Source organism: Magnolia sinica, chromosome 14 (genome assembly GCF_029962835.1).
Source record: "Magnolia sinica isolate HGM2019 chromosome 14, MsV1, whole genome shotgun sequence".
Classification (NCBI taxonomy): domain Eukaryota; kingdom Viridiplantae; phylum Streptophyta; class Magnoliopsida; order Magnoliales; family Magnoliaceae; genus Magnolia; species Magnolia sinica.
In genome coordinates, this window is record NC_080586.1 from 1779137 (window position 1) to 1792159 (window position 13023).

The 13023-nt window shown below is 39.5% G+C and overlaps 1 protein-coding gene across 1 annotated transcript; it reads right to left on the minus strand.

The window, feature by feature from the left end:
• Window positions 1-7462: 7462 nt before the first annotated feature.
• LOC131225944 (AP2-like ethylene-responsive transcription factor CRL5) lies at window positions 7463-12617 on the minus strand. The gene is made up of 8 exons (XM_058221554.1): window positions 11922-12617; window positions 11151-11832; window positions 10598-10680; window positions 10202-10290; window positions 10021-10094; window positions 9886-9936; window positions 9689-9796; window positions 7463-7535 (listed from the first exon to the last, which is right to left on the minus strand). The coding sequence occupies exons 1-8, from the start codon at window positions 12028-12030 to the stop codon at window positions 7463-7465; spliced, it is 1269 nt and encodes a 422-aa protein (XP_058077537.1). The 5' UTR covers window positions 12031-12617.
• Window positions 12618-13023: the final 406 nt, after the last annotated feature.

Genomic DNA, 13023 nt, shown 5'->3' on the forward strand with positions numbered 1-13023 from the left:
TAGAATGGATTCCATCAGCAAACCATGCCCAGGAGACAAAGTAAATAACAGAATTAAACTAATTACCAACCAACCAACAATGTATGAAGATCAGGAAGGGTATTGTTCATCCTACCATGCCCAGGAGACGATGGTGAACAACAGGGCCTCCTGACGTCATAAACATCAAAAGAGAAAAGAAATATTCAAAGCCATTGCAAACCCATTGTAATTTCAGTCACAACAGACCATTAAAGACTAAGAAAAATATTCCTTTAATAATCAACTAAATCAAATTCAGTTTATGAATTTTAAAGGCTCAAAGTAGAATCTCCCATCTCGCTACAGGCTTCACCTCTTAGCCCTAGCTAAGAGGTTTAGCCACACATGAATGGGCTAAATTCAAATATCAAAAATAGAAGAAGGAGAAAGAAAAGAGCCAAGAAAAACCAGGTCCAGGTCCAGCTCGAGTGACGCTGCCAGCAGCCAACTTCTCTTTTTCCCTTTTCTTTCCACGGCTGCACTCTCCCCGCGGCTCAGCAACCCTGCTCCAGCGCTCTCCTTCTTTCACTTTTTCTTCCTTTCTTCCTTTTCTTCCTCACGTCAAAACCCAAGACCGAGCACACGTTCCACTCTCCTGCCCACCGTGGATACCCCTCTCTCTCTCGATCACACGCTCCTTATAGAGCTGTCCTCCGGGAATCCTACCAGAAATAGGACGCGGAGCTACTCCTTACGCAGCCAGGACTGGTGGAGATCCGGAGTCCGCAAACAAGCCGGCTGGGAAGCTTGCTCTACGCAGCGTGCGAAGCAGGGATGGTTCCGGTTCGACGAATCGTCTCGAGTGGCCGATCATCTACCTTACCCGTCTGACATCATGGTTGGAACCTTCCTTATCTTGAGAATCCTCTGGACGGTCCGGATCACTGATCCGGCCTTGATAGTGATCACAGAACGGCCCACTGTGGCCGTTTTTCACGGACGCTCGTCCATGCGTAAGCAGGAAACGCTGTGACAATCGGTGGGCCCCACACTATAGTTTTTAGAGAAATCCACCCCGTTCATTGGATTCCTGACGAAAAACTGGTCAGGAAGGGTGGGTTTTCTTAAAATTCTGCATGGCCCATTGTATCAGATCCCTTCACCGTCCATCTTGCTTTTGGACGATCAAGAATGGATCTTCGGGACTTTTTTGGAAATTTGCCACCTAAGCATGAATGATATGGCCCTTGTGATTCTCATGGACTGTCTGGATCAGTCATCTGGACCATGATGGTGGCCCATAGAGATCGACCGGCGCCCCTGTTTCATGACAGAAAAAGAGTTCACGTAAACAGAGTCTGTGTTGCCATGCACTCTTAGTGCAAAAAGTGTAGTATATACACTGTATAATGATTATGAGAAATCCACACCATTCATCTTGTTCTCCATTTCATTTGAACCGTGGGGGCCAAAGTTAAAGCGTATCTGGACAGCGGGTGGGCCCCAAATCAGGATTTTATGGACTGATCTGTTAGTTCAGCCACTTTCACGAGGATCCAATGGCTGAAATTTGACGTGTACGGTTAGTTTTTGGTCCTCGAGCCATGTATAAAGTTTTGAGCTGATCGGATGGCGAGAACCCCGTGATCTTGCATTTTTCACCAATTTCGGACCTCTTTAATGTGAATGGCCTGCTTTCCTCGGATCCTTGATGCATAATTCCATCGATCTTCGTCTCCTGGAGTCCGTCCCTTGCCTTGGGTGTCATCAGAGCGTTAAATCCATGCATTTACCACCTTTTTTCAGTCCAGGCTCTTAAACACACCCTGCATTACAAACACGATTAAATCAGGTCTTTAAACAATACTACGTTTGTAAATCCAGGTAAGAACTGGGTCTGATATGCAATATTTGACCCTCAACACCAAGCTCCTTTTTCTCCACTTTGGGTGATTTTAATCTCACTATTTTCCAAGCTGTCATACTTTTGGTACACTCTTTCATCTCCTTTGGTACATTATTCTGTTAGTAGACAAGATATCAAGAGAATGATTCACAGCCCTCCATATATCAAGGAAAGAAAGAATCATCATTGGCCATTATGATGACACGTGGCACATTATGTATGCATGAAGAGGAATCTTTTCAATTGAATATATAAAGCATTACACATACACTTCACATAATGTGAATAGTCGGCTCACAAATTTTATTGCATTTTAATTTTTAAAACAAATATATATATATATATATATATATATATATATATATATATATATATATATATATATATATATATATTAGCAAAATATTTAGGTAATATTGCCAAAAGAACCTCAAAATATGAAAATATTATAAAAAATTCCCAAATTGAGAAATAGCCAAGGATGAGATTTACCTCTCAAAGTAAAATAATAAAGGGATTTTTACCGCGAAATTCCTTGAGGGTTTGGATTTTACCAAAGAGTGCCTCGAAGAGCTGCTATTCCTAGGCTGTGCTCTTTTAGAAGAGAAATTGCATTGCTGCCCTTATTTATTTTTTCTTTACGAAGAGGGGAATTGAGAATCGTGGGGCCCACCAGGCATTAGCATCAACTTACACAACAGATGTATATCAACATGATTATTAGATAAACCAAAAATAGGTGGATCCAATAATAAGGTAGGCCAATCCATAAAAAATAACATACACATAATATCTCAATTCGAGTGTAGTTCATCTGGTAATTTGATCGGCCTGATTTTCTTCAATCATGCTATGACCATGTTGGGGTGCATAATTGGGATGAGTTAGATATTATACACATATCACATAGGCCCACAAGTTTTTACTTTCACTAGTTTTAAAAAAAAATGAAAGCATTTTTATAATTTTATCCCTCAACAAGGACCTCCATGCAATTTTCAATCGTCCAGACATTATTTGGTAAAGAATAGATTCTTAGAATTTTTGGGTAAAAATCCAAATAATAATTTATAGGTTGATCTATCATGTATGGGATGTAAATGTCAAGTTGCTTTTGAAAAATGCATGCATGAGAGTTTTTTTTTTTTTTTGTCAAAAAAATATGAAAAACACAGATGTGATCATGTTACGACCTTTATAGGGATTCTTGTTATTTGTAAAAGCATTTTCTTTTTAAATTTTCATCAAAAGTTCTCAATAACAAACTACAAGCTTTGGATGCATTATTTAACATCCCAAAAATAAAATATTATGTACTTCTCTTGGGAAGATTGATTCTACATTAGATAGCTAGCTGTTTTGTAGCCAAATCCTAAAAGAAGTATTTATTTATTCCAGACTCTAAAACATGGTTATAATCATTTCACCTTTAGAAAATATTGGACCTATTTTTTCAGCAACTCTCTCTCTCTCTCTCTCTCTCTCTCTCTCTCTGCGCGTGTGCGTGCGCGCGCATGTTGAACAGTTATGGGGCCTGCATAATACAATGTATAAGTGCATATGTGTCCTATCTTTGATCCATAATCATAGGTGGACCCGTAGTGGATGTTCTTGATCGATGAATGAAAAAATTTTATCATAAAGATATGCACTGTCTATGTTGTTAGCCTGTAATTGGATGGTTAAGATTGTTAGATCAAAGTGATTTTTTAAGAGGAAAGGGCTGTCAGAGGTGGGTCCAACATGACAATCAGTCCATATCCATAATTAAACATTTTTCATAATTGATATGGATCATCTACTTTGTTGGTCATGGATGTAATAGCCATGCTCATCAGATTAAAGTGATTCTTGATCAGAGGAATGGGGAAGCAAAAGTGGGGCCCACAAGATGGGAAATCTATATCTATGGTTAGATTTCTTTTTTCATGAATGATCTGATCCATCCACTTTGTTGGCTATTAAAAGGAGGACAAATGTCATAATATCAAAGTGACTCGTGAGAGAGGAACAGTTGGAAATGTTTGTATGAAAATACATACTTGTCCTTACATTTAGAATTTATTTATGAGGAAAGTACAATGTTTCATTGAGCATTCGTTTGGCCCAGCAAACTGTTCGTGCTGCACACACCTCTCTAAAATTCCATGGACATGAATTGCCTTTAACCAGCCCGATATGGCCCAATGAAAAAGTCTAACATGCGCCTTTCAAATGTGGGCCTACAGTTGACGGGCGAATGCAGGACTTTTTCATTGGGTGTGATGTCCTAGTTATAGGCAATTCGGGTCCAAGTACCATTGAGCTGATCTTTTTGACAAAGTAGGTGAATGATAGAAAAATAACTTTCACCGCAATTTAGCTAAATCAAAGACTATTGATGATTTACTTGCGTGTGATGTTCTTTTATTCTCTAGCTTTCGTTGCACTCAGAACCTCATCATCACAAGCAGCAACAAATCCTCATGATCACAACACGTAATCCCTTCCATCTCCACACAGGTTCAAACACTAAACCTTTCATACCCCTTCTAATTTTAGCAATGGACTTGTACAAGCGAGTCCTTTGTATTTGCCTTTATTTCAATCAGATTAGGGAACTCGTTTCAACTATGGATTTGAGGTTCGTCACTTCTCCTAAGATCAGCAATGGACTGTATCCATCATAAAAAAATTTAATGGCGAATAATTAGGTGGGTTTTTCCAAAGTTCAACGATGAATTTTTTATTTTTGCGACGGATTCCATCTGTCGTTTAATTTTTGTGATGTGGTAAACAATGACGTTCCATGTGACGAACCAAATCCGTCGTTAATTTGGTTTTGCAATGGATCTTATCCATCGCAAATTCACAATTTTGGCATAGTGTCCACTTTTAAAGGATCAAACAACATTAAAATAATGTAAATTTTACTTTAAAATCTTATCTAATAATCTTTTCAACAATGCTAAAAATACATAAATTTGACATCATATGAGCAAGTTACTATTGTTTATATATATATATATATAGGAAATTGACAAGGGCTTGTAATTCTAATGCTAGCGGAAACATGTCACATGTGTAGAGTGGTTGAGAGAGGTTGTGGGTCCCATGAGGAGACGAACCCTTTTAAGACTAGGAGTTGTACATGAAGCTGTGCATGCTGTTCTCTTTTGATATTGTTTTTTCTTTTGGGTTATTATTATTATTATTATTATTATTATGGTCCTTAAATTAGGAATTAAAAAAATTTTAAGATTAGAAATACATTCAGCGACTTCTTAGATTTTCTTAAAAATAAGAGCCCCATGTTGATTAATTTTATGAAATTATATTAATTTTTCTTTATGAAAGAGAGGAGAGAAATGGCTCTTTAATCTCTAGATTATTAAACTGGTTTTCCTATATTGGGGAGAATATCAACAACTCTAATTGATGGCTATTTCCATGCAAATATCAATGTCCATCATTGGTAACCATATTCCAAGAACATCAACATTAGGGAGTACCATATTATTGCCTAGTCGCATCGATTTGTAACTAAATGAAGCATCCATCCATCTGTGGTCTCCATCATTACCATCATCATGGACACCCATACATATTATCTCAAATATATGGATGGTTGGGGACAGAGAGAGAGAGAGAGAGAGGTCTTCCCATTTTAGCTTCTAGCATGTAGAGTAGAGCAAAAGTTGGTCTCCCCAATAAGCCACTAGTATGATAGTATCTAGAATGGAACCCAATGCTTATGGTATCTCTCATATGGTTAGCTAGCCACTAATAAACTGCACAAACGTTAAAGGAGTCTTACCTAGAACAAGCTTGCTTGAGGGAGATTTCAAAGAGTGAGGAAAAAAAAAAGAAGAAGAAAACATATATATGCTCTTGTTATTAATACTCACTGATTCCATTGGTGCCCTCTTTTTTGCTAAGTTGTCCATTCATTTTTTTTGGGTGGTGCCATAAGCGACAGCGAATACCAGTCACAACCATGACTATGTCTCTTTGCGAAATCGTCCATTCATTTTTTTGCTTGAGGAACATGGAAGGTGGTGGACCATCTTACTGCCGTAGTCTCTCTTTTCTAATCTCCTTTTGAGTTCAAAGTTCTATCACGTGAAACCTCAACCAACTGATGGTCTTAAGCCACTTGCACTTTTTTACTCCACTAACTATATGTTCTTCATGCGCACCCACAATTTTTTAACAAGATAATAACCCTCTTTTCTTAATTTGAGTTATTGTTGCTAATCTCTTTTTGGGTGAATGAGTAGAGTAAAGATTTAGTGGGCCATGAAGTGTATGGAAACCTTGCCATGCACCAGGTTGCACGTGGATACATCTATCTGGACCATCAATTAGGTTAGGTCTGGTCTTCTTCCTCTACTCTGCAAGAATTACTTTTTATGAATGATCTTTTCCATCCCTTTTTGCATGCGGCTGATTGAACAGTTTGAATCATCCGTTCGCATTATTTTGCAAAGCGGGCCATGAAAAGTGGGTGGGGCCAAATGGGCGGTCCAGATTGATCATATGAATTGTGCACGTCCACAAGCAACTAGGAGTTTGACAAGGTACTAGCCCACACCAGATCATTCCTAGTTAGAAGAGTCTTTAGGAAAGTGATTACTGAGGGTCTCAATGCATGGCTCAGTGGTAAACGCACACGGAGATCTTGGGTTGGAGTGGGGTGAGCCGCCCATGGCTCAGCTCAATTAGACCATGCTTAGAGTTTAACTTAAACACGTCCAGTATATGGGAAAGTAGATCTTATTGGAGATTTAAGGGTCCAAGCTCAAGGTAGATGGTCTTTTAGTTATCATTTTCAAATGAAAAAACAAAACCAAAAGATTAATATATAGTACTTTCTCCTAGCAGATTCTCTGGTGGCAGGTCCTGTGGGGCCCACTGTGATGTTTGTGTTTTATATCCACGCTGTCCATCAGTTTTTTGCCAGATCATTTTATAGCTTAACCCCAAAATGATGCAGATCCAAAGCTCAAGTGGACCACACAACAGGTAACAGTGGGGATAATCGCACCCACCATTGAAACCATCCTAGATCCCACCGTGAGTTTTATTTCCCATCCAACCTGTTCATAAGCTCACATAAACCTTGATGAAGGGAAAACACAAATATCAGCTTGATCTAAAACTTATGTGGCTCTCAAGAAGTTTTTAATTGTGGGTGTTCAATCACTGGGCAATTTGCTTCCCTTCTTTCCACAACTAAACTCGTCCAAATTATCTAACTAACCTCACAAAATTCGTCTAATACCATGGCCCTAATGTGGTTTAATGCATCAACAATGGGATAGACCCATGAAGAGTGGGATACATAGCATGTTTTAAATGGGGTGCGTGTGTGTATGTTTTGTTAATTAGTAGTGTTAGGGATCCCTTATTGCTTCTTCTTTGAGGTTTGCTTGAATACATCATAACCTATTGCTATAGGATAGATTTGGACTTTGGCAGCTTGATCTAAGGGTCATCTTTTAATAAACTAAATAATTTATACCATGTTACTCACTTTGAACTGGGGCCCCGTCCAAAAAATAAAAACTTTCTAGGCTGAATATTTCAACTTTCTATTGTTTTGCTATTTTTCCTTCAACCTTTTATGCTTAGCATTTTTTGTCCTTTCAACTCCTTTTCAAAAGCAATCTCCACCACTTCCCTTTGGCTATAGCCACATGGAAGGTACAGTGTTGAGAACTCATGTGATAAAGACTGTGTGGGGCCAATTGGGGCCAATTGTGATAAATCTGTAACATTTATCATATATCTGTTGTGTTGGCTCATGTTAGATGCTTACGCACAAAGAAAACATATCTAAAGCTAGAATGGATCTTAGCACAAAAAAGTATGAATTGGTTGGGGGTAGATTTAGTGGATCCCTGGCTGTGGGGCCAACCTTTTTGGATGTGTTGTACATGCATGCCGTCCAAAAAATCTCTTAATAATTTTAGGGCATGGGCCCGAAAATGAAGTAGTTACGAATTTCACATGTATCTTGCACCATACGGAATAGTAGTGATTAAACACCCACTATTAAAAACTTCATAGGGCCCACTATAATGTTTATTTTCTATCCAACCTGTTAATAAGGTTACACAGGCCTGGACGAAGGGAAAAATACAAATATCAGCTTGATCAAAAACTTTTGTGGCCCACAAGAAATTTTTAATGGTCAATCACCACTATTTACTATGGTGTGGTCCACCTAAGATTTGGATATGCCTCATTTTTTGGCCTACTCCCTAGAATGATTTCAAAAAACAAATGTACAGTGTGGATATACAACACATACATCAAGGTGGGCCCTATAGTCATGGATCAGGTGATCACCAAAGCCGCGGTGAGTCACCACCCTCCAAAACACACACACACGTACTCTCTCTCTCTCTCTCTCTCTCTCTCTCTACATGTATAACATAACCCTTAGTTCGTTTAATGCAATCATAACCTTGTTTGGTGACATGACTTTAGCATAAATCAAAAGCCAGAATATTAAAATGGTACTAGTGTAGCTTCTTATAGACATGATTTCTAACTATTTTTAAAGTCCTACGGATGCAAAAGATGGTATAGCTAATGCATTGGATTCTAAGACATGAAATGAAATGACAAGCAAAGTGTTCAAAGAGAGATCATGGGTGTAAAAGCACTTCAAATATAAAAATAGAAAAGAGTACATACTAGCAATTTGTGGGTGCCATGGAGAGCCTTTATAGAAAACCCCTTTGTGGTTGCTAAGAAAATGAAGTTATTTGATACTCTGGCAGACCATTAGCATCCATACTCATGCACACGGCCACTGTAAATGTGGCATACGTTTTTGGTGATCTAAATCATCCAAATCATGGGCTCCTAATGTAAATGGAGTGGAAGTCCTCACAAACTCACACAGACTGAGTGGATGACCTATGATTTGGTCAACTGTCGAAATTTCAAGGGTTATAATCATAACTTGAGGTTTATTTTGGGTCCATCACACATCTACTTGGGCCTTCGATTGCTTGGCCCATTCGACTGGGTCCCATCAAGGTTTCTTTAGGGGTGGCAATCGGTCGGGTTAAGCCCAATAATGTCCAGTTTACTAAATGGGCCAAGATTTCTGGCCCGAACCCCACTTGCAATCTGTTAACTTATGGCCTGACTGAGTATGGACCCTCCCAACTCAGTCAGTTAAGTTCTCATTAGGGTTAGGCTCAACCGATCTGATGGGACCCGGCATGACTAATTCAGGTTTAAGAAGGAAACATTGGGCTCGACTAGTGGATATGTTGAAAATCGAATTCCTCAAATCTATGCTGAAATATGGGCCATCGGTTAGTCAATAATCTTGAAAATATTCAGTTTTTTGGTAAAATTCTCTGAATAATTTTTGGAGTTTTTGATAGGCCAACCTGACGAATCAACGCATTTCAACCACTTGAATCGGCAGTTAGACGGATTGCATAATTTGCATGATTTTTCACAATTTATTTCTATTTCCATTTATACTTATTTATCCGTGCTTATTAGTTAGAGAGTTGTTACGTTATTATAGTGCAATATCACTCTGCGTCGTGGTTTTTTCCCGTGAAAAGGTTTTTTTACATAAATTTAAAGTGTTCTCTATTGGATTTGCTTGTACGATTGTAATTATGTTGTTTGATTCTTTTTTGTGTGCTTCCACGAGTCCTAACAAGGTATACATATACATACATCACGTATGCACCTGGTTTGGTTCAGTACAACCTAAAAACCTGGTTCATTTCCATAAATAGGCTATATTTTTTAGCCTGAGCACGACCTTCTCTACATAGGGCTATCAATGAGCTGAGCCAGGACCTATCAAATTCGAAATTTTGAATACACTTAGTAAAGGTCCCAAGATAAAGATCCTTGTTTCCCGCAACCCGACCGATCCGTGCTTGCCATCTCCCATGTTGATGATGCCTGAAAAACAGGACAGAACAGAGGTTTCAGCATGTAATCACTTCCTGCCTAGAGAAATGGGTGTTGAAAACGACGGAAATTTGAAAGACCTTGTGACGCCACGATACATTGAAGCGCCTCTAGAGAGTCCACTACTCTTTCTGCAACAGAGAGAAGTAAAAGATGAGATTTATGGATAAAGAGACGGCCTGCTGCTGCTGTAGGATAACAGGAACAATTCATACCTTCTCAAATGGGCAACATATTCCTGCCTACTCATGTTCTTCATTTCTTCGAGTTCTCGGTGGTAGTTATCCAACTGCAAAGAATCCATTTTCAGGCCAACATCAGAAAACACGAAACCACAGTTTCAGTAAACAGAGAGATTGACAAATTAATCCATTTCGCTTGCTATGAATCATATACCGGGAAGTTGATATGAGTTGAAGGTCCCCAATACTTGAGCGCAGCTAAGTCGTAAGCTCTTGTAGCTTTCTTTTCAATATCATACCCCCCTAAAATCCACAAATGGCAATGAAAGTTACAATAAATAAACAGGATGTTGTATTGGATGATTAAAGAAAATTTCAAGAACTCGAAGGAATGAAAGAGAGGGCTCACCCAAATAAATTGCCAGGCATTTGATTGGATTGCAATCGCACATGCAAACAACCAGACAAACAACATATCTTAGCAGTCAGGCTAACAATTCAAAAAACTCAACCAACAAAAAAAAAACAAAAAAAAAAAGAAGAAGAAGGAAAAGTGAAAGGGAAAAACCAACGATGCTGAAAATGGTTATACCTCTATTGTTTTACTAACCTTGCCTTCCTTTTCTAGTCTGGCCTTCCTTCTTGCAGTTGTTGTCCCATAGATGGGCTTCATATCTACCAGTCCACCTATGCCTGAGGTAAATAAAACCAATAGCCTTATTATAAGCAAAATAGAAAGCAATGAAAATAAAATGGAAATGGGAGCAACCCAGAGGAGAAAAAAAAGTCTCATTGGAAGCATCACACATAAAAGAGCAAGACACCCGAGAGAAAAATATCAACTGCAAGAACAGCATTAAAAAGAAGGGAAGGAAAAAAAAAACAAAAAAACAAAACAAAAACTAAGAGAGAAATAAACCCATAAGCACCACACATGAATTTAGGGGGGAAAACAAAAACAAAAACAAAATAGTGTGACAGAAGGAACCCAGTTCAAAACATTTTTTATTTTTAAAGGCAAAAAATAAATAAATGAAAGAAAGAAAGCAAGAGACTACAAGCCCCAAAAATAGTTACAATGACAAACCACTATATATGAACTAAAATAACCAAAAAACAAAAACAATAAACGAAAGGAGGAGAGAAAGAGGGCTTCTACGGACCTTGTAACACCCCTATACTGTGATGTTCTCTGCCCAAATGTATCAATGAACTTCCTATGAACTGGCTGCTTCTGGCCCACCTTCGCACCCCGTCTCTTCTTTGTGTCCATGGGTCCAAAATCAGCCCCACCATGTGATAGCTGTTGTGCAGCAGCTGTAACACAGCTAGATTGAGAACCAGGGCTCATAGACAAGCTCAAGGACTGCAAATCACCATACCCCATTGCACCACCAATAGACCCTGGTCCACCTCCTTCAACATCCAAACGCTCACCCATCTTCTCACTCGTTGCATGGCCAGCACAGTAATGCTTGGCCACCCAGTTCTTCAGGCCTGGTATTCCATCTGCCATTAGAGGGATCTGGGCTTCCTTCGGCGCCACTTCCAACGCAGTCTGGTACATGTCATGGGCTGTTAATCCTGTGCACATCCCTTCCTGTGGTGGCTGGAAGTATGGGTGGTGCTGCTGCTGCTGTTGGGCTTGAATCAGCTGCCTGAAGGGCTGGAGAAGGCCTAGGGAATGCTGCTGCCTGCTGTTTTCAGCCTGTCGGTTGTGCTGGTAATACATGCTGTCCAAGCTTAGAGACATAGCTTCCCTGTCAATGGATCCGTACTGGTGGGCTCCCATGGTTGCACCACCCAGGAAATCTTCAAGCTTGGGAGAGGAAGCTGGCATCACTGCTTCCATCAACAAAGAGATAGACATGACTTTATTTTTAAAAGCTATTTAAAAGAAACTGAATGGAAGAGATGGAAGAAGAGAGGCATACCTTCAACTTGCTGTGATCTTGTAAGAGCTTCCATGATACAAAGGGAGCCATCAGATTTCAGTGGCATTACAGACAACTGGGAGTAAAGGGCCCCACCTTGTGTTTCCATCTGAGGAGGAGCTAGAAAGAAGCTGCTTGGAACTGCAGGAGAAACAGCAGCTGCAGCTTGTGTTTAATGATAATGATGATGATGTTGCTGACGATGGTGGTAATGATGACGATGCTGATGTGGGTCCGTAGATGCATCCATGTTCATGTGAGGAGAGAGTGAGAAACCCAACCAGCTATTGTTATCATTATCATTATCATTCATGGCCTTCATCTTTCTCTCTTCTCTCTCTCCAAAGAGAGATTCCTACCAGGATCTGTTGTTGCAAGGAATCCCAATCATTGGAAAACACAAATACTAATCATATTCCCATAGCTCTTGTTTTCCCTCCATTTTTTAATCTGGGTTCTTTTGTTTTGTAGCTGCAGCACCAAGCCATGAAAATCTCTCTCTCTCTCAAGAAAGAGGTTTGGAAAGAGAACAAAACGAGCTCCTTTAAACTAAGCAAAAGGAATGAGTTGTAGCAAGCAATGCTGGGATTTCTCTCTTACATTCCATAGGGATCTGTGTAATATATGGAGAAAGAGACCAATGCCTTTGCTTTTGCACCCCTCTCCTCCCTTTTTTCTCTTCTCGGAGATCCCTTAAACACTGCTACTACAATCCACGTTATAAAACCAAATGGCCCACCCTTCTGATCTGGAGTTTTCAAGGCCTGGCATTACACAGATGAACCATAGACATTTAATTTCTGGCAACATGTATCTACTGCATGGGTGCAACCGCCCACTGTACAAGTGGCATTCACACACATATCGATCCAGACCGTCTGCTTGGCGGGACCCACATTATATGATTCATTTCCCTGAAATTAAATTGATTCGACTTGTATTTATTTGTGGAGTCCGGGCTGCTGGCAATACCTTATCCTAACTGTCCATTTGATAAGAGACAACTGGACAGTTACGATAATCTGTTGGGTCTAACCTTTGGGTTACGATCCTTCAAATGTGGCACACTATTTGGATGGTCTGGATTCACTACATGTATTCC